General features: G+C 43.4%; 1 protein-coding gene across 2 annotated transcripts; it reads right to left on the bottom strand.

Annotated features, from left to right (window-relative positions):
• Positions 1-5,826: 5,826 nt before the first annotated feature.
• Positions 5,827-23,363, bottom strand: ADIPOR1 (adiponectin receptor 1). Of its 2 annotated transcripts, XM_054485410.1 has the most exons (9): positions 21,197-21,283; positions 19,158-19,224; positions 15,877-16,111; positions 13,301-13,417; positions 11,435-11,606; positions 9,986-10,172; positions 8,752-8,939; positions 7,038-7,231; positions 5,827-6,714 (listed from the first exon to the last, which is right to left on the bottom strand). In XM_054485410.1, exons 3-9 carry the CDS (start codon positions 16,015-16,017, stop codon positions 6,586-6,588), a joined length of 1,128 nt encoding a protein of 375 aa, XP_054341385.1. In that variant the 5' UTR covers positions 16,018-16,111; positions 19,158-19,224; positions 21,197-21,283; the 3' UTR covers positions 5,827-6,585. The 2 variants fall into 2 exon arrangements, with proteins under 2 accessions (XP_054341385.1, XP_054341391.1); XM_054485416.1 differs by lacking the exons at positions 19,158-19,224; positions 21,197-21,283 and adding an exon at positions 23,128-23,363.
• Between the last annotated feature and the right edge of the window lie 1,475 nt (positions 23,364-24,838).

The raw sequence follows: 24,838 nt of genomic DNA, 5'->3' as shown, positions 1-24,838 counted from the left end.
TTCATGGTTCAATCTTGGTAAGTTTTATGTGTCTAGGGATTTATCCATTTCTTCCAGGTTTTCCAATTTATTGGAAATATAGTTGCTCATAGTAGCCATTTTTTTGTTTTGTTAATCTTTTGTATTGTTTCCTTCATTTCAAATTCACTTATTTCTGCTCTGATCTTTATTATTTCTTTTCTTCTACTAATTTTGGGCTCTGTTTGCTCTTGCTTTTCTGATTCTTTAAGATGCATCATTAGGTTTTTTATTTGAAGTTTTTCTTCTTTTTTGATGTAGACACTTTTAGCTATAAATTTCCTTCTTAGTACTGTTTTCACCATATCCTATAGGTTTTGGCATGTTGTCCTTCCATTATCATTTGTTTTAAGAAATTTTTTCAATTTCCTTCTTAATTTCTTCATTGACCCACTGGTCATTCAGGAGTATGTTGTTTGATTTCCATGTGTTTATATAGTTTCCAAAACTCCTCTTGTTATTGATTTCTAGTTTTATTCCATTGTGGTCAGAGAAGATGCTTCATATTATTTCAATTTTTTTGAATCTTTTAAGACTTGTTTTGTGACCTAACATATAGTCTGTCCTTGAAAATGATCCATATGCTGAGGATAAGAATGTGTATTCTGCAGCCACTGGATGGAATGTTCTGTAAATATCTATTAGGTTAATTTATTCTGTAGTGCAGATTAAGTTCAATGTTTCTTTGTTGATATTCTGTCTGGGAGATCTGTCCAGTGCTGAAGGCGGAGTGTTGAAGTCTTCAGGTGTTATTGTGTTGGGGCCTATCTCTGTCTTTAGCTCTAATAATATTTGCTTTATATACCTGGGTGCTTCAGTGTTAGATGCATATATGTTTACAAGCGTTATATCCTCTTGCTGAATTGTCCCGTTTATCATTATATAATGATCTTCTTTGTCTCTTCTTGTTTTTGTCTTAAAATCTATTTTTCTTTACATATAAGTATTTCCGCTAATAAAATCTTTGCACATATAATTTCATCTTAGCAAGTGCTTTGCTGAGAACTAGACTAACACACAGGACATCTGAGAATTTCTTTGGGTCCTATTCATTTGCAATAATCCAAGTTTACTAATGTTCCCAAAGTTATATTTTTTAAAAATTGAAAATGGGTGTTTTATTAGTCTGTTCTCTCACTGCTAACAAAGATATATCCCAGACTGGATAATTTATAAAGGAAAAAGGTGTTTTTTGTTTTGTTTGTTTGTTTGTTTGTTTTTGAGATGGAATCTTACTCTGTTGACCAGGCTGGAGTGCAGTGGTGCAATCTCAGCTTGCTGCAACATCCACCTCCCAGGTTCAAGCAATTCTCCTGCCTCATCCTCCCAAGTAGCTGGGATTACAGGCGTGAGCCACCATGCCTGGCTGGTTTTTGTTTGTTTGTTTGTTTGAGACGGGGTCTCACTCTGTCACCCAGGTTGGAGTGCAGTGGTGTAATCTTGGCTCACTGCAACCTCTGCCTCCCAGGTTCAAGTGATTCTTGTGACTTACCCTCCTGAGTAGCTGGGATTACAGGTGTCTGCCACCACACCCAGCTAATTTTTTTGTATTTTTAGTAGAGATAGGGTTTCACCATATTGGCTAGGCTGGTCTTGAAACTCCTGACCTCAAGTGATCCACCCGCCTTGGCCTCCCAAAGTGCTGGGATTACAGGCATGAGCCACTGCCCCCGCCAGCCTTGCTGATTTTTATATTTTTAGTAGAGACAGGGTTTCAGCATGTTGGCCAGGCTGGTACTGAACTCCTGACCTCAAGTGATCTGCCTGCCTCAGCCTCCCAAAGTGCTGGGATTATAGGCATAAGCCACCATGCCCAGCCAGGAAAGAGGTTTAATTGGCTCACATTTCAGCATGCCTGGGAAGGCCTAGGGAAACTTACAGTCATGGGGGAAGGGGAAGCAAACACATCCTTCTTCACATAGCAAGAAGTGCCAAGTAAAACGGGGGAAACCCCTTATAAAACCATCAGCTGTCATGAGAATTCACTCACATGAGAACAGCATGAGTGTAACCACCCCCATAATTAAATTACCTCCAGCTGGATCCAACCCAGGATACATGGGGACTATGGGAACTACAATTCAAGATGAAATTTGGGTGAGGACACAGCCAAACCATATCAGATGGCTTATAGAACACACACACAGACACACACACACACCCCAAATTAAAAAAAAAAAGAAAATATTTTTTAAAAAGAAAATGGATGGCTTATAGAGATAAGTTAGGCTCTCCCCTATTTTTTGATTTACTGATAGGAAAAGGGGTAAAATCAGATTCTCAGCTTTTATTCTTCACCTTTCTTTAATCTAAGCTCATCAGTGTTTTTGTCATTTGTTCTGTAATGCCTAGCACATAACAGGTCCTCAAGTATTTAGAAAGTAAGTGAATGAACCAGAAGTATGCAATTAGAGAAAGAAGGTAATAGTTACTTGCTGCTAGTTAGCAGTTCTGACAAAAGCAAGGGAAGATATTGAAAACAGGAGCAAAAGGAATTTTTAAGTGATCTGAGTCTTTAGAACATGAGCTTTAAATGAGAATGACCTGGATTCAGATACTGGCTCCAATCCTGTCCATCGCCTTAGGAAAAATTATTAGTTTCCTAGAGGGATCTGAATTTGCAGCCACTAGTATTGAACTGGAAGGAAACCTAGAGATCACACCTGATGTAACTTCATCCATTTTCTAGATGAGGCAATAAGCAGATTCATAGCAGCTGAAATCCGGTGTGGCCCTCAAATCTGTTAGGTGCTAGGCACTATGGAATAAGTAAATGACAAACACTGATGAACTGTGATTAAAGAAAGGCCGAGGCGGGCAGATCACTTGAGGTCAGGAGTTCAAGACCAGCCCTGGCCAACATGGTGACACCCCATCTCTACTAAAAATACAAAAATTAGCTGGGCATGGTGGCATGTGCCTGTAATCCCAGCTACTTGGGAGGCTGAGGCAGGAGAATCGCTTGAACCCCAGAGGCGGAGGTTGCAGGCAGAGGTTGCAGTGAGCCAAGATTGCGCCATGGCACTGCAGCCTGGGCAACAGAGCGAGACTCTGTCTCAATTAAAAAAAAAAAAAAAAAAAAAAAAAAAAGGCCAAGAATGAAAGCTGAGAATCTGATTCCATCCCTTTCCTATTAGTGAATGAAGAACTAGGGGAAAGACTAACTTATTTTCTAACTACACTTACTATGTATTCCACAGAGTCAACGATATAAAATGACATACTAAAAGTACCAAATAGGTGCCCAATAAATGTTATCTCTTAGATCCTCTTTCCCTGATCTTGTCTAGTATGGAGAAATGAAGAAACACACATTAGGTTGTTTTTAATTTATTTTATTTTATTTTTTTAAGAGATAGGCTCTTGCTCTGTCACCCAGACTGGAGTGCAGTGGTGTGATCATAGCTCACTGCAGCCTCCAACTCCTGGACTCAAGCAATCCTCCCCCACACACTAGGCCTTCTCAACAGCTGTGGATCTCATTTCCTTATCTAGAAAATGGGGTTGGATCAGATATGATCCCTAGGTTTTCTTCCATTTCTTATACTAGCGGCTGCAAACTGAGATGCCTGCAGGGGCCAGCAGATGACTGCACTGAGACCATCACTCTAGTTAGGGACCATGATGAACTGGAGAGCACCAGCCTTCTCTAAAGGACATACATAGCTGCTTTTGAGTCGCAGTTGATTGCTCTCACTGTGCAAGGCCAAAGATGTCTACGGATGTTTTTGATGTACAGGTCATCAGTTTGTGACTTCTGCCAACAGTTCCTTAAGCATTTTTTAAGACTTAAAATGGTTTTGGATTAAACATATAAAACACTCATTGCATAAAGGCAGTAAGTATCACATGATCCTAGGTACAAGGATCACGCAGGTGCTCACCACCTAACTTAAAATAACATAAACTTTAAAGATTCTTAGTCCTTCAGAGGTAAATATTATTCTAAATTAACATTCCCTCTTTAAAGTTTTTACCATGTTTGTATCCTTAAACCTATGATTAATTTAGCAAGTTTCTTAATTTTACATACATGCAATTATGCAAATGTATTCTGTTGCTTCCCTCTCTTCCTGCCGATCTTATTTCTGCGGCTTAACCATGTTGTTGCTTGTCACTGTAATTCATTTTCACCAGTAGTGTTTCATTATATGAATACACCAAGATATATTTTTCCATTCAACAGTTTTGGACATTTGGCTTGTTTGCAATATTTTGCTACTACAAACAGCTGCAATGAACCTTTTGGTATAAGCCAGGTTTTTCAAGAGCAGTGTGTTTCAAAGTGTGAGTAGTGACCCATTACTGAGTCATGAGAACAATTTAGTGGGTCAGCCAGCACTGTTTTTAAGTGAAGTAACCTAGGGTAGATATCAGATGCATTTCATATTGTATAGTGTCGTTTCACGAAATGTTTGAATGTTGTTAACATGTATATACTCTTTGTGTGTCCTGCCAATGTATACTTCCACCAGCAGCACCTGGTCTGCTCCACATCTGCACCAACACTCAATATTAGGTTTCTAATTTGGTTTCAGTCTGGTTGGAGTGAGACAGATTATCATTTTGGTTTTAATTTACATTTCCTTGGTTACTTGAGGCAGAGAAACTTTTCCTGTTGGTGTAGGTGGATTATTTTTTTAAAAGGATAATTTGTTCTTCCATTGTAGAAACTTGACCCTTGACGTGAACCCAACTTTAACTCAAAAAGACTGCTCTTAAACTGCCTGCATTAGCTGAGAAGTGATTACTGATATCTTGCTCTATATAATGAACAGAACTCATGTCAGGTTGAGTACAATTCACAATAGCACCGAAAAGCATGGAATGACCCCTGGATGAGACAACCTTAGGCAACATGGGATATATCCCTAAACTTTGGGATGTATTCCAACACTTTTGATAATCTTCTAATTATTTATTTATTTTTTTTTTTGAGATGAAGTATCTCTCTGTCGCCCAGGCTGGAATGCAGCAGCATGATCTTGGCTCACTGCAACGTCCGCCTCCCGGGTTCAAGCAACAAGTAGCTGGGACTATATGCGCCCGCCACCATGCCTGGCTAATCTTTATATTTTTAGTAGAGATGGGGTTTCACCATCTTGGCCAGGCTGGTCTTGAACTCCTGACCTCATGATCCACCCACCTCAGCCTGCCAAAGTGCTTGGATTAAAGGCGTGAGCCACCACGTCCAGTCTATTATTTTTTGAGACAGTCTTGCTCTGTTGCCCAGGCCAGAGTGCAGTGGTGTGATCTCAGCTCACTGCAACCTCCGCCTCCCGGGTTCAAGTGATTCTCGTGCCTTAGCCTCCCGAGTAGCTGGGATTACAGGCGCCCACCACCACACGAGGCTAATTTTCGTATTTTTAGTAGAGATGGGGTTTCACCATGTTGGCCAGGCTGGTCTCGAACTCCTGGCCTCAAGCAATCCACCTGCCTCGGACTCCCAAAGCGTTGGGATTACAGGTGTGAGCCACTGCACCCAGCCCTGAGAATCTCCTAATTATTGAACACTACTATAGCATACTGATTTCTCTAACAAGATGGTCTGTTCTTTTCAAATGGCTCTATGAAAAAAAAAATTAAAAAATGTAAAAAGATAATCCATGCAACAATTACATAAAAAAGTAAAGCTGTATTGGGGAACGGATGCTAGGAATTCAATTAGGTCCATTTATTGGCCTGCATGTGCCAGCCTGTCAATGCCTATGATTCAAATTTGTGCCTCAAGAGAATGTGAAATTATCACAGGTCTTACTTAATCTTTTGGAGTTGTGTGCAAATAATCAAGACCACACATGTGAAATCTTTGAATGCCAAGTGTCTTCTGTACTTTCTTTTATTAACATCATAGTCTTTGCATCAAGATACATAGCAATGATAGCAGGTTTCTTTTTAAAGCTTAGTATTAAATATTAAATATCTTTCCCCATTTAAATTTTACATTACTCTGCCAAGAAAAAAAAAAAAAAAATTAAAACTCAAGTTACTTGAAGCCTGGACACACTTCCATGATTAGCCGGGCTAGGTAAAAGTTGGTGGCTTTATTCTTCCTGCTCTATAAGCAGATCCAGGCCCTAGAAAGATGGGACCAGGGTATACAATTGTTTTTGAAAAGTGTGCTACAAAAATGGATGGCCTGTTATAAGCCAGGATACAAAGTTAAGGATGGGGGTAAGGGAGGGACATTTTCTTCCAGAAGAAAAGACAGAATTTCTGAAGAGTCCCAGTCCATAATTTTCCCAAAATGGTTGCAGGAGAGGGTAAAATCTCCACGAGTTTCAAAGTACTGTCTCTGTGAGGGGCCGGTAGATGCCTTGCTGAGGAGGGTAACTGCTGAGGAGGGGATGGCTAAGTTTGACCATGCCCCATCCCCAGCTAGGAGAATGAAAATGGAAAGTTTATTGCCCAGTGGGTGTGAAAGTGGGCTGAAGCTTGGTTGGTACTGAATTCTCTAAGAGGTTTCTTCTAGAAACAGACAACTCAGACTCTTCCTCTCACTTCAGCAAAGAAGTTATTTTTAAAAGCACTTGGGAAGTTCCTCCTCCACCCCGCAGGCGGGAAGGCTCAGAGAAGGGTGTCATCAGTACAGCCGCCTTCTAGGCCGTAACGGAATTCCTGAAGGTTGGAGACCCCATAGAAGTGGACAAAGGCTGCTGCCACCACCAGGACATGGAAAATCTGATGAGACTGGAACTGTAGGAATAAAAAGAAAAGAGCCTTTAGGATAATGCAAGCAGGAATAAGAAACAAGTAGGAGAAAGCATTTGCTTCTTCTAGTTTCTCCTTAATTAAACAAATTCGTTAATATCATTAAAGTGGTATATTTAGAAAGCTTTAAAAACACAGTCCTTGTCAGAGATACACCAAAATGTTAATAATGATGATTTTCCTTCAATGCACATATATATACCTCCAAACACTATATGATCCCAGTCTCTTACCACCTTTTCCTCAGACCTGTAACTTTGGGCTGTTCACTCACCATCATAGGCCCTGCTGGAAGATTCATTTCTTACCCATATGTCAAATTTTCCAGGAAAGAAGCGCTCAGGAATTCGAGCAGCATAAAGGCCAGCTCCAGTGATGTACATCACAGCCATGAGGAAGAACCAGCCCATCTGGCCCACTGTGGTGGCCTTGACAAAGCCCTCAGCGATAGTAAAGTGCATGGTGGGCACGACGCCACTCAAGCCAAGTCCCAGGAACACGCCTGAACAGAACAGACATAAGACTGTCAAACAAGGAAACAGCCACCGCACGGAAGGCACTGCTGTCTTACTCTGGAATTTCAATGTTTATGATAATTAGCTATTTTTGGATGAATAGTACATGTTTAGGAAACTTAGCTACAAGATGGATAACACTCAGCAGATATTTCTTCTATGTCCTGAATGGGAAGAAGCTGTGTAAGTGCTTACTACCTTTTAAGCACCAAGAACAAAGATCTCATATTCTTCATTATCTGTTAAGGAATATAGGCAAAAAATGGTATGTCAAGACTCTCTGATGGCTAACTTGGGTAGAGAACTTAGATGTCAAGGCTTCAGTTGCCTCCCAAGTCAGAGAAGCATAGGATAGGCTTCCTGTTAAGATCATATAAGTCTTACATAACCAGAACTCTGACCTCCTGAGTAGACAGATATACCCAGATTAGCAGTTATCCTGTAGCTGCTGGGACACACAAGTAAGGCAAGAGCAAGGGAAGAATGGGTACGTGTCTCAACATCATTACACTACACATAACTGAAGGGCAGGGACCACCTCTCCATCTTTGTAAATACCTTTGTTTAAGCACAGTGCATGGCACGTGGCTGGTGCTTGATAAATATTTAATTATTATTATTTTTTTCTTTTCTTTCTTTGAGATAAGAGTCTTGCTTTGTTGCCCAGGCTGGAGTGCAGTGGCGTGATCTTGGCTCACTACAACCTCTGCCCCCCACTGGGTTCAAGTGATTGTCCCGCCTCAGCCTCTCAAGTAGCTGGAATTACAGGCACTTGCCACAACGTCGACTAATTTTTATATTTTAAATAAAAACAGGGTTTTACCATGTCGGCCAGGCTGGTCTCAAACTCCTGACTTCAAGTGATCCACCTGCCTCGGCCCCCCAAAGTGCTGGGATTACAGGCGTGAGCCACTGCTCCCGGACAATATTTAATTATTTTAACTGAAGGTTAAAACATAGCAGATATTAATTGTAAAGGGACTAAAGACGAGTGGTGGTGTTGCTGCAAGTAATAAAAGCTTAAAATAAGAGTCCAGATGAGATGAGACAACACAAAGATGTTTATGCTTGTAGCTATTACTTTGTTACCTGTTTATGCTCAAGGTATTTTCATTCACCAAACCAGGTATTCCATTCCCTTAGTAAAATGCCTCTGAGTGTTTCAATTTTAATCTCTTGGTCTGAGCTTGGGACTTGGGTCACTAAAATTACTGTGCTTGCTACATTTTTAAACTGTCACAAACCAAGTATAAGAGTAGCTACATCTGTGCTTGCAGTTAATTGACCAGCTGGGTAATGATCTGTCCTATTAGCATTCTACTGAAATAGTATGACACTTGGGGTTGAGAACTGAGCTTTGAAATTGATGCTGTTTTGAAAGTTCTGAAACACAAATCAGGGTTTGGGTGGGGTTCTCAAGCTGCAAACCTTAAGGCTCAAATAGGTTTGAGCCTATCAGGCCTAAGGTCTAAATACCTCTGAGGTGTATGTACATCTTCCGACCTACCTGCTCTTGTCTGCCGGTGCTTAGGAGTGGCAAACCGGTCCCACTGCGCCACAATGATGGCAGAAATGCCCAGGACACAGACGATGGAGAGGTAGATGAGCCGTGGCTGCGGGGAGCAGTAGAAGGAATAATAGAGCCAGGGGACAAAGCTCCCCATAATTAGAAGAGCAATCCCTGAATAGTCCAGTCTAAAAAGAACCACAAAAGTGAAACAAATCAGTGGGGGAAATGAATTTGTATGGCTCATTTAACTAGCTCTTTCTGTTCTCCACCTGCTCCCAAATTTAACCATCCCCTCAATCTATCCTGTATTGTAGATTCCCATACAATCTATCCTGTATTCTGGATTAAAATTCCACAAGGTCACTTCTATTTTATGATGGAAAAATCTCTTAAGAATCCCCATTCAAAGAACTCTATCCCTTTCCCTTACTAGTGAACAGCTGTATCTCCCATAGTAGACACTTGAATTTAGAAATTCCATCACAATCCAGCTGGTTCCCAGCATCACACTCAGGAAAGGCTTTGAAAATTCTCCTATTCTGATAGAATGAGTTCTAAAAACAAAATTCTTAAATTGGGAGTAGTATTAAGGGATACTCTAGCTTTTTCTATCTTAGTTGACTTTTTAAATGAGGAAAATGTGCCCTTCTTACTGGTGTTGTTAGGAAAAACAAAATAATACACCACTGTCGCCACCAAAACCAACAATAACAACAAAAACAAGCAAATAAATAGAACCTCAGTCTCACAGCTGGGGAAGAGAGAAAGCACACGATGATGGACATCTGGAGCTTCCAGCAATGCATGGGCAGCAAAGATAAGCTTTACTTGACTGCTGGGTAGGAGCACCAGCAGAATGAAGCATAGACTATTTACCACACCCTACTTTGGCTTGGGCTAATAGTAAGTTATGCTAGGAATGGGTACAAGGTCTTGGAAAGCAGCCAGTGCACTGGCACTCTAAGCCTCACAAAAGAGAGTACTTTTCAGGTAGAAAATATATTCCACAACTGGTCTCTCCATCTGTTGAGGAGGATGCAGTAAGTCTGTTCATGAAGTGTTTAAGAGAAAAGCTTCATCACTCCACTATCCCCACAGAACAGAGAGCTTTTCCTCTGGCATATCAAGAAACCTTTAGGAGTGATACGAGCTCCTAACACCCAGTAAGCACTGGGATCTCAAGATGTGACAACAGTGCACAGTATTTTCCTATGGTGTTCTTTCAACTCACTTGGAAAAAGTCCGAGAGACTTTCTCTGAATGACAATAGACGGTGTGAAAGAGCCAGGAGAAGCTGAGGCAGAGCACTGCACCCAAAAAGAACATCCCAAAAACCACCTTCTCCTGTAGAGGGGCCATGAAGTACATATTTGGTCTGAGCATGGTCAAGATTCCCAAAAAGAGAAACAGCACGAAACCTGCAGGAGGGTAAAATTAAAAAAACCTGTAAGAAAAAAGGGAATGTGTACACTTTGACGGTTGATGTTTTTGAATCAGAGAGCTACAGGCAACATCACTAATCATCAGGGAAATACAAATTAAAAGCACAATGAAATACCACCTTACTCCTGCAAGAAAGGCCATTATTAAAAAGTCAAAAAACAACAGATGTTGGCATGGATGTGGTGAAAGGGGAATGCTTATACACTGCTTGTGGGAATGTAAATTATAAATTAGTATAACCTCTATGGAAAAGGGTATAGAGATTCCTTAAAGAACTAAAAGTAGAGCTATTTGATCCACCAATCCCACTACCAGGTATCTACCCAAAGGAAAAGCAGTCATATGAAAAAGACACATGCACATGTATGTTTATTGTAGCACAATTCACAACTCTAAAGATATGGAACCATCTAAGTGTCCATTGACCAATGAGTGAATAAAGAAAATGTGGTGTATGTACACCATGGAATACTACTCAGCCATAAAAAGGAATGCAATAATGTCTTTTGCAGCAACCTGGATGAAGCTGAAGGCCACTATTCTAAGTGAAGTAACTTAGGAATGAAAAATCAAATACTGTATATGTTCTCACTTATAAGTGGGAGCTAAGCTGTGCGTATGCAAAGGCATATAGAGTGATATAATGGACTATGGAGACTCAGAAACGGGAGGGTGAGATAGGGGTGTGGAATAGAAAAACTACATATTGGGTACAATGTACACTACTAAGGTGATGGGTGCATTAAAATCTCAGAATTCACCAGTATATAATTCATCCATGTAACCAAACCCCCCCTACCCTTTTGTATCCCAAGAGCTATTGAAATAAAAAAAAAATCAGAAAGCTATGAGGTTTAGCTGTGTAATTACAGTCCAGTGTTTCAAAGAAAGTGGCACCGGTCACAGAAACCCAGGCAAAAAGACCATTTTTTGAAATGTCGGCATTTTACTTTTACAGTCGGAAATTACAAAGTACAAGGAATTGTCTCCACCTAGAACAGTTCTGCCAGGGATCACAAAAGAATATCTAGTCCCAATTTCTTTGGTTTCTAGGCCTTTTACTCTCAGTCTTAAAGATCAGTGATCAAGGGTCAACCAAGGTCATTAGCTTAAAGTCATTAGTAGTTTAAAGGTAGAATCCCAGCTGTCAATCAATCTGAGCAACTTTGTTGGGCTCTATAATCCCTTCGCAGTTAGGGAGACAACAAATTCCACCTTTCCCATCCAAATCACTCACCAAGCAGATGGGTCCAGATGTTGCCAGTTTCTGTATGGATGCGGAAGATGCTCTTGAAGCAAGCCCGAAAGGAGGGCATGGGTGGTCTATGACCATGTAGCAGATAGTCGTTGTCCTTTAGCCAGTCAGGGAGCACATCATATGGGATGACCCTCCAACGTCCCTCCCAGACCTAGAACATATACACTTTCTCTGGGTAGGGCACTAGATAGTACCTTCCCCAAGGACAAGCAGTGATGGAGAACCAGTCTAGGAAGATGTCAGTCAGGCTCTGAATGGTCCTAGGTAATAGTGGAGAACCAGCCTGGACTGGGAGATATCCAAGACATAGCATGAATGGGGCTAGCAGAGTCCTGACTCATATTTTGACCATTTAAAAAAAAAAAAAAAAAATCCTGGCTGGGTGTGGCGGCTCATGCCTGTAATCCTAGCACTTTGGGAGGCTGAGGCGGGTGGATCACCTGAGGTCAGGAGTTCAAGACCTGCCTGACTAACATGGTGAAACCCTGTCTCTACTGAAAATACAAAAAATTGGCCAGGCATGGTGGCGGGCACCTGTAATCCCAGCTACTCGGGAGGCTGAGGCAGGAGAATGGTTTGAACCTGGCAGGTGAGGGTTGCAGTGAGCCGAGATTGCACCACTGCACTCCAGCCTGGGCGACCGAGCAAGACTCTGTATTCAAAAAAAAAACAAAAAACAAAAAACAAAAACAAACAAAAAATCTCTGTCTTTGTTTCATGTTCGTTTATCTGGAGAAGTTTTAGGTAAGTGTTTCTCAGCCTTTTAAGAAAATACGGTCCAACCAGGCTGGGCACAGTGGTTCACGCCTGTAGTCCCAGCACTTTGGGAGGCTGAGGCGGGCAGATCACCTGAGGTCGGGAGTTTGAGACCAGCCTGACCAACATGGAGAAACCCTGTATCTACTAAAAATACAAAAATAAGCCAGGTGTGGTGGCACATGCCTGTAATCCCAGCTACTCGGGAGGCTGAGGCAGGAGAATTGCTTGAACCTGGGAGGCGGAGGTTGCAGTGAGCTGAGATCGTGCCATTGCACCTGGGAGACAAGAGCAAAACTCTGTCTCAAAAAAAAAAAAAAAAATGGTACAACCTCCTTTAGGCTACTTGAAATTTCAAAATTGATATATTGAATAAAAACAAAAAAATTATAAACATTGTTTTAAAAAACATACAGATCCCTCCTTTGCCCCTCTCCAGGAGATTCTAACTCACGTCTCATCCCTCCCCCAATTAGATTCTATGTTCTTACCACATCTTTTTAGAGTAGGGGTTCTTAATCTAGGATCCATGCACTATGGACAGGATCCAGGGAATAGATGGAAAAAATTGTATTTCCATTTACCTCTAAGTAAATTGAGCATTTTCCTCAATTATAAGCATAGGCAACAAACCACAGTATTAGTAGAACTTGTGGCTTTGTCACCAATAGAAATCAGATACTTTCACACATTAGTTCTGCAGGTATCTCAAAATACTGTTTCTATTCATCATTACTTAGAAATTACAAATTTTAATAAAATACATTAGTGCTCATCATTCATGTATGTTTAATGTGTTAACAAAGACATTCATATTACTGTCATATTGAAATATTTTGATGACTTCCAAAGGTGCCCCTTGCATAGAAAAGAACCCGTTTTAAGAATATATTTTGAACAATGCCTCACAGAGTAGGCAGTAAAAATTTAGCCAGTCTTCACACTGATTTACCTCATCTTAACCAAAAAACAAATCCACTCCTCCCCAGGAGTAAAAGCTCTTCAACCCAGTGCAAGCTTGTTGGCTGGGGACATCCCAGACAGGCCTGCTGCCCTTCCCCTTCCAGGACAGAAGCTCATAGGCCATACCTTGTACACAAACTCCTCCATCTTCTCCATGGCATGGTGGGCTTGCAGGGGAAGTGTCAGTACCCGCACCTCCTCCTCTTCTTCCTGGGGCACTGGGCATGTTTGCTCTTCTTCAGCCTATGGGGGAAAAAACCCACAACAATCCAGGGAGTCATCTCATAAATTGTACTATTCCAGAGCAGAGAGACCCAGAAAAACCCAAACCTAACACCTTCTGCCCAGCCTCTTTCCTACAGAGGGTCTTGTGGTCTCTTCTCCAAAAGCATACATACTGAGTTTACAACACTAGTTAGAAATTTATTAATACTTCGTAAATGCTGGAGTGAACATTCTATGCAGTGCATAAAAGAAGGACTGTCACAGAGACTAGCATTGGGGGAATACACCAGCTCTAGGTACTGAATGACATCCTTTTCTTTAGGATAGGGGTTCTTAACTTTCCTCAGTTTCCCAAAGAGTTCTCTTTTCTAGGCCATTACATCTTCTTTCTTTTCTTTCTTTTTTTTTTTTTTTTTTTGAGATGGAATATCCCTCTGTCGCCCAGGCTGGAGTACAGTGGTGCGATCTCTGTTCACTGCAACATCCGCCTCCCAGGTTCAAGCAATTCTCATGCCTCAGCCTCCAAGTAGCTGGGATTACAGGCGCCCACCACCATGCCTGACTAATTTTTGTATTTTTAGTAGAGATGGGGTTTCACCATGTTGGCCAGGCTGGTCTCGAACTCCTGACCTCACGTGATCCTCCTGCCTCGGCCTCCCAAAGTGCTGGGATTACAGGCTAAGCCACCATGCCCAGCCTACATTTTCAAAACAATGAAAAAGACACAGAGTCTCAGAGAGTTCTATAACAATAATTGTGTTCAGAGTTCCCTGTTCACTGACTCTAGGGATGCTGTCATGATTGAAACTTTGTATCTACAGCAGCTCCCAGGAGTACCAGGGCCTCAGAACTGGTTCCATGGCAAACAGCAGTACTGACTCCAGGGCCTAAAAAAGCACACCCAGAGGGCCAGGCGCGGTGGCTCACGCCTGTAATCCCAGCACTTTGGGAGGCTGAGGCGGGCGGATCACGAGGTCAGGAGATCGAGATCATCCTGGCTAACACGGTGAAACCCTGTCTCTACTAAAAATACAAAAAATTAGCCGGGTGAGGTGGCGGGCATCTGTAGTCCCAGCTACTCGGGAGGCTGAGGCAGGAGAATGGCGTGAACCCCAGGGGGTGGAGCCTGCAGTGAGCCGAGATCGCGCCACTGCACTCCAGCCAGGGCAACAGTGAGACTCCGTCTCAAAAAAAAAAAAAAAAAACCGCACCTTTTCTGGGCTATTTCTCTCCTCTTGTTGATGGTCACTAGTAAACACATGGTCCATCTTAGATTTTGTGCTACAGCTTCCAGCCAGCCTACCCCAATGTCCATTCTCTCTCTTCCTAAGTAACAAAGCCCACGGTTTTGTTCAGGGTGGCAATGTTACTGCAATTTTACTCAGGCTGCACTTTCTAATCTCCACTGCAGCTGAATATAGTTATGTAAGTAAGTTCTGGCTGAAGTCTTATGAGGTACTTCCTGCCAGTCCCTTTATTTATTTTTGTTTTTCTGAGAGGGGGTTTCACTTGTTGCCCAGGCTGGAGTACAATGACACGATCTCAGCTCACTGCAACCTCTGCCTCCCAGGTTCAAGCGATTCTCCTGCCTCAGCCTCCTGAGTAGCTGGGATTACAGGCGACTGCCACCACACCCAGCTAATTCTTGTGTTTTTAGTAGAGAGGGGGCTTCACTATGTTGGCCAGGCTGGTCTCGAACTCCTGATCTCAGGTGATCCACCTGCCTCGGCCTCTCAAAGTGTTGGGATTACAGGTGTGAGCCACCGTGCCCGGCCCTGATAGTCCCTTTAAAAGGGAAAGAGTTGGCCGGGCACTGTGGCTCACACCTGTAATTCCAACACTTTGGGAGGCTGAGGCAGGAGGATCATTTGAGCCTAGGAGTTTAAGATCAGCCTAGGCAACATGGCAAGATCTTATCTCAATAAAAATAAAAGGGAAAGAGAGGGCCTTTCTTCTCCTCGTTTCCCTTTCATGGTGGGTAGAATGTGGGTATGACGGGCACATATTAAGAGTGATGGGGGAGCAACACAGGTGCCTGACTGTGTTGGATCCTCCATAACAGCCCTGGATATGGTGGTGGATCCTCCATATCAGCCCTGGATTGGTTACATCTGAAATTCTTTTGCTTGAGAGACTTCTGTCCTGTCAAAACTGTAAGGATTTTTGTGTGTTATATGAAGTCAAACCTAATCCTAACTGACTGCTTCCTTCATTCATTCAGATATTTACTGATTATTTATTGGACTGCAGGCCTTCTGCTAAGCACCGGTGTTACAAAGATGAGTGAATTCCCAAAAGCTTACAATGGGGAAAGCAGACAACAAGATGTTTATAATAGTATCATAGGGACTTGGATAGAGACATTTCCAGGATGCAATGTTCCTCCTTTTGGACAGTGAGATCTTAAAAAAGAAAAACTGACAGAGTTCTAAGGAGAGAAACTGAACAAGGGGATGACTCCTGGGAAGATGACTTACTTTGGGTGGGTTGGCGATTACCCGTTTGCCCTTCTCTTCTAGCAGGGGTCCCAGTTCAGCCAGTTCCACCGTGTCAGCTTCCCTGTTACTGGCAGGAGCCCCATTCCCCTGTGCCACCACAGATCCTTTGTGGGAAGACATCTGGCTGGTACCTCAATACCCTGCAGCTTCAGCTTGGAGAAAGGTTGGGGTCTCTCAGCCCCGGGGGGCAGAGATCTCCCTCTGATGGTAGACACTAAAAGCAAACACAAACATGAAGGATTGACAATTTATTCCTCTTACAGTTTCATTTCTATACTCTAATACTGAATAAGAAGCTAATCAACCCATATCCTGTCTCCAATTCTAAAGGCCAGTTAATTGCTTAAATGAAATCTACTCCTGTCCTCCCTCTTTAATGTCAACTTTTACCCAGAACCTCACTAATCTTACAGGTAAGGCTGAAAATGTAACACCTAGTTGCATGCTTTCAAATTATCTATGGTTACTGCACCAAACTGTCACCATAGAAAAACAGCTACCCACCCTCAACTCCCTTCCACAGGTATGGAACCATTTAGTGAGAAGAATCTCACCTACCACTCCCAAAGCTCACTCTGCCCAAGAAAGGCCTAGCTCTGAGACTGAGGAACAAAAATATAAAGGCAACATCTGGCTGCAATTACTACAAGATCATCCAGGCTTAGAAATGAATTAAATGCCAACTGAGCAAATGCTCTGATAAATGTGTCATACATACAAAAGGAACTTGGTTGTGGGACAGATGCCTAGTGGTTTATTTCTCTGCGAAGTCTACTAATTCTATTATAGGATTATAGCCTGAGTTCAACCCTGGGATAACAAGCTGGGATAACAAGCTTTCATCACAATCTGTCCTGCAAGCAAGCAAGAACTTACCTGGAAGCAGGAAGGTGAAGACAAGGAGGCAGCCCCAATTTACCCTTTGCCACACACATACCTAATAACCAGCTCCACAATAACTTGTTTCAACCACCACAACCCATAATCTAACCCCCACTCAAATGAGTATTTCAGAAACTAGAGACAGGCACACACAAAATCAGAAAAACCCAGAATTCCATTTCCTAGGAAAAATCTCAGACACTTTAGGTTTTCCTGGGTTGGATTTTCACAGTAGTCTTTAATCAGGCCTCAGGGAAATGCAAATAAAAAAAGAGGGAAAGAGGGAGAAAGTTTCCAAAGATTTCCACTATGCTATAAATTATTAGTTCTTTCCCCACCCCTACCCCATACAAAGGACTTTATTAGTTATAGCAATAGCAGTAGCCAGAATATTAGCATTTTCTTGCATTGGTTACCCAAGCCCCACCCAAACCCAAATAACCACATTGCAATGCAGGGAGGGCCAGGTAACACCTGCCCATGTAGTGGGTTGCATTCCGGGAGAGGAAACTTAAGCTTAGGGAGCCCCAGTCTTTTATATTGGGCAGTAAACATAACTTTGCTCCTGAGGGAGACACTATATCATCCATGCCTATTCACTATACACAAATATCTTTGATATCTTGTGTTAGTTCTTTTTCATCTAAAAGTAATCACAATTGCTTCTCAGGGATTATAAATCTCTTTCTCTGACTCCCTAACTCTCTCTGTCTCTCCCCCTCCTTCCCTCCTGGAGCTGGGACACCCTTCTTTTCCTGCCCTTGGACATCAGAAACTCCAGGTTCTCCTGCCTTGGGATTCTGGAACGTGCACCAATAGCCCCTTGGGTTCTCAGGCCTTCAGCCTTAAACTGAACCAGTTATGGACTTCCCTCATTGTCTAGCTTGTAGATGGCATACTGTGGGACTTAGCCTCCATAATCTCATGAGCCAATTTCCCGAATAAATCCCATCTCTATCCATATGTATGTATCCTATTGGTGCTTTCTGGAGAACACTTACTAACACATCAGGTAAGGGCAATCCTCAAGCTTCTAAACGGTCATGAGTCATGCTATGCTCAACCCACAAGCACAGTTGAAAGCAACCGGCAATCTAGTCCAAGAAAGACAAAAACAATAACTTGCTATACAGCAGACCTTTATATGGTGTCAACACATAGACAGTTCCTCTTCCTTTAAATGTGCAAGACTCTGACGAGATGCCAGCACACAGTCATAGTGAACAACTGAGCTAAGTAGAACAGGAAGCTGGAAGCCTATGAAAACCTCGAGGATGGGCAACCCGCGTGAGAGGGACACAAGGAAATCTTTCTCAATAGGCTGACCTCAAAACATATTTCCTCAAAGTGAAGTACTACTTAATCAGCAGCTTTACTAAAAAATACTTTATATCGCAAGCAAAAAAAACCAAAAAAACAACAACAAAAAAAACAACTTTATATCGCAAGCAAAAAACATAAATAGTTTTGGGCATCTTAGATAAATCTGAAAAGAGGGGCACACTTAGCTTGGGATACTGTTGGCAGTAATTTAGATCAGGCTACCAGGGCAGAAACAAAACAAAACAAAATTCTGGTTCTGAGATGCAATACATAGATCATAAAATAATAAATATACTTTATTTTGGTTAGAACCCATTTCAAAATGAATGAATGAATGGGGCAGACTCCAGCTTGCCAGCATATGACTTAGCTTCTAGCCACTTAGATAAGGGCTTATGCGCATTTTCTGGTGCTTGTGGTGGCTTCTCTTATCCCTTTCCCCAGAGTAAGTCAACACGTTCATTGAATATTTAGCAAGTGTATTTAGGACTAGCACCCTAAGGCATTCTAAGACACTGTGCAAAATACAAGTTGAACAAGTTACAGCATTGTTTTCAAAGAGCCAGATAACACAGGTAGTTTGTGATATGCACAAAAATAAGTGATACAATTTGGTTGCTCCAGGAAGGCAGTGGAGGGAGAGAACCCCTCAACTAGAATGGTCACACACTAAATTTAGTAACTTTGAGTGCTATGTAACTATTTTACTAGAGGCAATGAGAATAATATAGAGAAAATTTAAGTTGGGCAATTAGGGTCCAAAGATCATATGCAGAATCCAGATTGGCATTCTTACTAATTTCATCATTTGATCTGAAAAGTTTTTATGCACTCAAGTCTTCTGGCTATCATCAAAGTCTTTTCCCTTTTCAGTCCAATCATTTACTATTAGTTCTTCTGATTCCCTCTAGCTCCTCTATCACTAGCTCCTATAACACCTCTCTACATCTTCTAGACCCAGAGTCACCAAAACCTGAGACCCCAGTTAACTCACAAACCAGCCATCAGCTACAACTCATCATACAAAATATATCATCATGCATTAAAGTACATACAATGGAGGTCAATGGAGATCATGTCATCATAGTGAGCAAAGTCCATTGTCCAGTTTGGTCTTCTAAACTGTAGTAACACAGAGACAGGAAAGGGAGAGATAGGGATCGGACGTCTGGCAAGAAAGAAAAGCAAATAATACTAGGATCTGAAAATACCACTTCCATGGGGTGGATCACTCACAAACAATGGAGAATTACAAGTGTGTTTTAGTCTATGGTGTAAAATCAGAACAAACCCCTAAGGTGTTAGAACAATCCTAGGAGAGCCAACCTTCTGCCAGCTTTCTATGTCCTTATGTATTTTAGAGGAAATGCCTTTCCCCTCAAGCTTGCCACACCCAATATTGCAAATTATATTTGAGCCAAACTTGACTGAGTCCATTTTTGATGGGATTTCTTCAACTCAAGCTAATAAACCTTTACCACTAAGCTTTCCAACTGGGTAAACCTAGGATATTAGAGAGTAAAGCTGTGGAGCAGGGAGGTGTTTGTACTCCTATAAATAAGATTAGCCTGTGCCAAACTTGTGGAAAAGATTGATTTTTAATCACTAGCCAGTTAGCTGGAGAGAGATTTCACTTATAGTTTTTGGAGACATTTATACTGTGAACCAATTCCCAAGTTTTCCAGGCTACAGCACAGCTTTCCTGGAGGCAAAGACACAAAGTTTCTAAGTTTAGTTCCCGGGCCTTGAGAGGGTCTATGGGTAGCCTCTATCTATGCCTAGCTTGATTCTTGTTCTAAAGCAAGACCAGTCTAGCAGTGTAGATAAATAACACAGCCATCTTTCCCCCTATCTACTGTCTGTTAGGGAGAATACTTTCACAGCTTTGTTGGAGAAATATGAGTCAAAGCAAAGGCACATGTTTGAAATCACCAAACTACAGTAAATAGGGCCTCAGCTCTCCTACTTGATGCCAAGCATCCCAGACTCTGAAGTGGAAAAACAATCTGACTTCCTCTGTAACTCTTCCCCAACAGAAGAAGTCTTTTTTTTTTTTTTTTTTTTTTTTTAAAGAAAGAGTCTTGCTCTGTCATTCAGGCTGGAGTGCAGTGATGTGATCTCAGCTCACTGTAGCCTCAACGTGCCAGACTCAAGCGATCCTCCCACCTTAGCTTCCCAAGTCTTAGTAAATGGGACTACAGGCCATGTGCCATCATGCCCAGCTAATTTTGTTTATTTTTTGTAGAGACGAGGTCTCACTATGTTGCCCAGCCTTGGCATCCCAAAGTGCTGGGATTACAGGTATGAGGCACTGTGCCTGGCTAAAGAGGTGTTTTTGAGCCCTGACAGACAGGCAAACTTTGCTAACGTCATGACAAAAAAAAAAGTGAACAGTATACAGGCACATGAAGGATTTTAATGCCAGCCCATTTTTTCTTTTTGGAGTCAGGGTCTTGCTCCCAAGTTCAGCCAGTTCCAGACCCAGGCTGGAGTGTGTGGCACAATCATAGCTTACTGCAGCCTGGTACTCCTGGACTCAAGCAATTCTCCTGCATCAGCCTCCCAAAGTGCTGGGATTACAGGTGTGAGCCACCATGCCCAGCCAATGCCAGCCCCTACTTTTATTTTTGGAGAGAAGAGCCTCGCTCTATCCCCCAGGCTGGAGGGCAGTGGCATGATCTGCTCACTGCAACCTCCGCCTCCCAGATTCAAGCGATTCTCATGCCTCAGCCTCCCAAGTAGCTGAGATTACAGGCACCTGCCACCACATCCAGATAATTTTTGTATTTTTAGTAGAGACAGGGTTTTGCCATGTTGACCAGGTTGGTCTCGAACTCCTGACCTCAGGTGATCCACTCGCCTCAGCCTCCCAAAGTGCTGGGATTAGAGGCATGAGCCACTGTGCCAGGCCTATGCCCCCAACATTTCTGAGCAGGAAAAAGGGAATCAACTTTGAGCATGGTGAGAGGAACAAAGTCCAGGAGGTGACATTAGGGACGAATGGACATAACAACGTTGATGAGTACTGGTCCAAGAAGAAAACCTCACCATAATTCACAAAGCGTCTAGATATAGAGACGACTGCTTATCTTACCTGTGTGATAATAAGTAGATGGGACAGGACAACGTAGCAGGAGTGTTAAAGGGTTTCAGTTTGGCTTTGTATTAGAAGTCAAAGGAAATTTCCTATGGGAATAGAGAACAAATATACTGGCCTAGAAAGAACGGCAATTTCTAACCTTCATTAATCTGAGAATACCGATTGATTACTTACAATACGCACGGTGTTGTGGCCACAGAGACAAGGCAAAGAGGAGTCAGAGGGCTGAAATGGTTGTTGGCCTCTAAATGGGGGAAATAACTTTCCTAATATCATTGCTACAAGGCTTAGTGCCATTATGTGCAGGAGGAATTCAAAAGAAAAGCGCAACTTTAGTTGAAGTGATCAGAAAAAGTTTTGTGGGAGATTTTATGACAGGAGATTGATAGGTAGAGATGGAAACAGGGCATTCCAGGAGGGTATATGGTGTGAACATGCCATGAAAGAACACAGTCCCCAGGGCAGTAAACAATTCATTTTTCCATAGAGTCCTGGAAAGGTAAAATGAGGCCAGACTGAAGAAACTGAAAATAGCCTAAAAGCCTACTTAAGGTGGTGTACTTTATAAATCAGCAATGGGGATCAGTGGATTAATGTTGCTCCCTGTTACTTTTCTGAGATTCTCTCCTACCTGCAGGCAAAGTCTTGACCACTGAGAATAGAAAGCTTTCAGATTCTACTCTACAATTAGGTATAGTTTTGTGGAGGTCTACCGTAACATGGGCCTTCACAGGTAACATCAGTTTTTATGACTGATTTCCCAAGTGCAAATCACAATATGGGTACATAAAAGTTACTCCTGGAGTAAATACATTTAGTGGCTGTAAGCCGGTACCCTGACATTGCAATCTGTTTAGCACCACCCTAAATTCCTGGCAGTATACAGATACTATACAACCTCAGGAACCGAAGTTGCACCATCATAGCCTACCCAACTACTAGGAAAAGAGAAAAGCAGTGAACCGACCCCACTATTACTTCATTTCAGAAAAGAACCAGCCATTACAATCTTCATTTGATTTGTAGATGGCAGCCTATGTATTCTCCGCTGCATTTTCTAGCCCGTCTTCTAAATCACTTGAGGGAAGTACTATGGTCAATCTAGTAAAGTACCATGGCCTCCTAGTGCTCCTTTGACATCTGAAACGGTGTAAACTGAAATTGGCCTTGTCAGTTTCCCATTCTCCCACAGAGCACCAGAAACTGAGGGGAAAAAAACACATCTATTTTCTTAAAAATCGAAGGCTTGAAGACCAAAATTCTCAAACAGAAGATAGTATACATCAATCCTAGATACCTAAGGTAATGAAATTTCATTTTCCCCCAAAGTAGCTTCGATTATGCCCCGCATTTCAGCCTTCAGGATTACCTTAACCCTGCAGAGCGATCACCAACCTCCCTTCCCACCCCATCAAAGTGAGGGCACTGTCAGGACTTGACCTGCCAAAGATTGTTGGTGGAGGAACCTTAGGGCTTCCTGGCAACCCAATGAGGCTGTTCCCCGCTGAGAGGCGGTTCGCGACCTAGGCCCGCAGCCCTCCCTCCCCACGCGCGGCGGCCTCGGGGCCAGGCTTAACTCTGGCTCTCTGGTCCGGATCTGGGGAACCCATGCATCTCCACCCCGTGGGGCTAAAGGCGCAGCACTCACAGGACTGCCGGGAGTCGGGGGACAGCCCGGGACGAGCGCCCACCGCACCTAAGCCGCCTCAGAGGCGGCGCGCAGTGGGAGGGGCCGGAAATGTTTACAACCTCGACTGGCTGGACGCCGGGAGGCCGGGCGGCTCCATGGCTGGGGCCCGGGCCCCTTGGCACGTCGGAGCGGGTTCCCCCAACGGCTGTCTCCTCCGCAGGCCTGGGCCGGGGCCCCCGGGGTCCCCGCGCTCCCGCCCAGTCCCTGCCCACCGCGCAGCCCCTGGGAGACTTACAGCCGGGCGGGCGGGCTCTGCTGGGGGCCGCGGTCCCCCGCGCTACATCCCGCGGTGCTGGAGGCGGCCTGCGGCCGAACGGCCCCGATCTTCAGCGCCCTCCCCGCGCCGGAAGGGGCGCGCAACCTCCCGCGTCACCTCCGCAGCCGCGTCACCTCCTCGCGGGCTCTGCCTGGGCCCTCCAATCCCAGGCCTTCTCGCGGAGTCCCAATCACAGGCCCGCGCCCGCCGGCCACACCTCCCGCCCCGGGCCCCGCCCTGCTGCCCCGCCTTCCCTGTCGCCTGCCCACCTCCCCGCCGCGGCCAGGTAACCTCCACCACCCCCCGGGCTTGCGGTCGTTCGTCCGACTCTACACTCCACCTCGTTATCGCAGCCTGAAGTGCGTGATGGAGAAGGAATTTCAGAGAATGAGACCGAACGTCAGGAGGGAATGCTGAATTTTCTACCGTACACCTTATCTCATCTCCTCTGTCCCCAAGGCTAGTCGTTTAATCTCTGAAACACTTCTTAATCTCTTCTTCAACCGCATGGTCCTTCCCTCCCTTCCACAAACTATTTATCTAGCCAGGCCCTGGGCTAGACCTCAGTCTGCCTCCTGTTATTTTCTTGTCAGAGAGCAGAATTGTTTCTAACTACTCTTGTGGTGAACCCGTGCCCCAGCTCCTGCTCCCACAGGCACCTAGAGTGTAGATCGCGAGACGACATAGGGTAGTGCAGCCCTTGTCTGAACCACACCACACAGAAGGGGATTTCAAGGTCTGGCCATTTTTTCATTTCTCCCAAGAATGAAACAGTATTATTTTATTTCCACTTTTCAGATGAGGTAACTGTCATTTGGAGGGGTTCAGTAATGTGCTCAAGGTCACAGACTGGCCAGGGACAGAAGCTTGGCTCTATGTGACTCTAGAGCCCACGCTCTGGAGCCCCAGATACAGCAATACACAGTTGCTGAAAAGCAGAAAAGCAATGTCAGTCTTCCTCTTGTGAGCAAACTTTTAACTCACAGGATTATCATAAAGATTAAATTATGTGATGTAGATAGAGTACTTGGCACAGTACCTCAATATGGCTGTTAACTCAAAAACATTTTTAATTTTTCTTTTTAGGGACAGGTTCTCACTGTCACCTAGGCTGGAGTGCAGTGGTGCAATCATATCATAGCTCACTGTGCAACTAGTGCCATTCTAGAGGCAGAGAAAGTGACTCATTGTAATCTGATATAGGTGCCTCAGGGACGTGGGGTTAATTCTCTTGGTCCTAGTTAAAAGCATGGGCTCTGGAGTCACATAGAGCCAAGCTTCTGTCCCAGGCCAGTCTATGATCTTGAGCGCATTACTGAACCCCTCCAAATGATAATTACCTCATCTGAAAAGTGGGAATAAAATAATACTATTTCATTGGGTCTTTGTCAGGATTGAGTGAGATAATTCATGCAGGCTCTTATTATGAGGCCTGGCCAATGGTAAGTGCTTTATAAATGTTAGCTATTACCGTGTTGCCATTTGTATAAAACCCTCAGAAACTTTCCATTGTCCACAGGATTGAGTCCAGGTTTCTTCAGCATAGTGTTTCAAGGCCCTTTGCGAGCTGGCTCTAACCTCTAAGGCCTCATCGTTCTCCATTTTCCCTCTGGCATGTTGGGCCTTGGTGAACTAGTTCTCTAAAGTGAACTTCTCTTTCGTTCCTCCAGGCTGTTGCACATGCTGATCC

This window comes from Pongo pygmaeus, chromosome 1 (genome assembly GCF_028885625.2).
Source record: "Pongo pygmaeus isolate AG05252 chromosome 1, NHGRI_mPonPyg2-v2.0_pri, whole genome shotgun sequence".
NCBI classification, from domain to species: Eukaryota; Metazoa; Chordata; class Mammalia; order Primates; family Hominidae; genus Pongo; species Pongo pygmaeus.
This window is presented reverse-complemented; position numbering and strand designations above follow the sequence as displayed.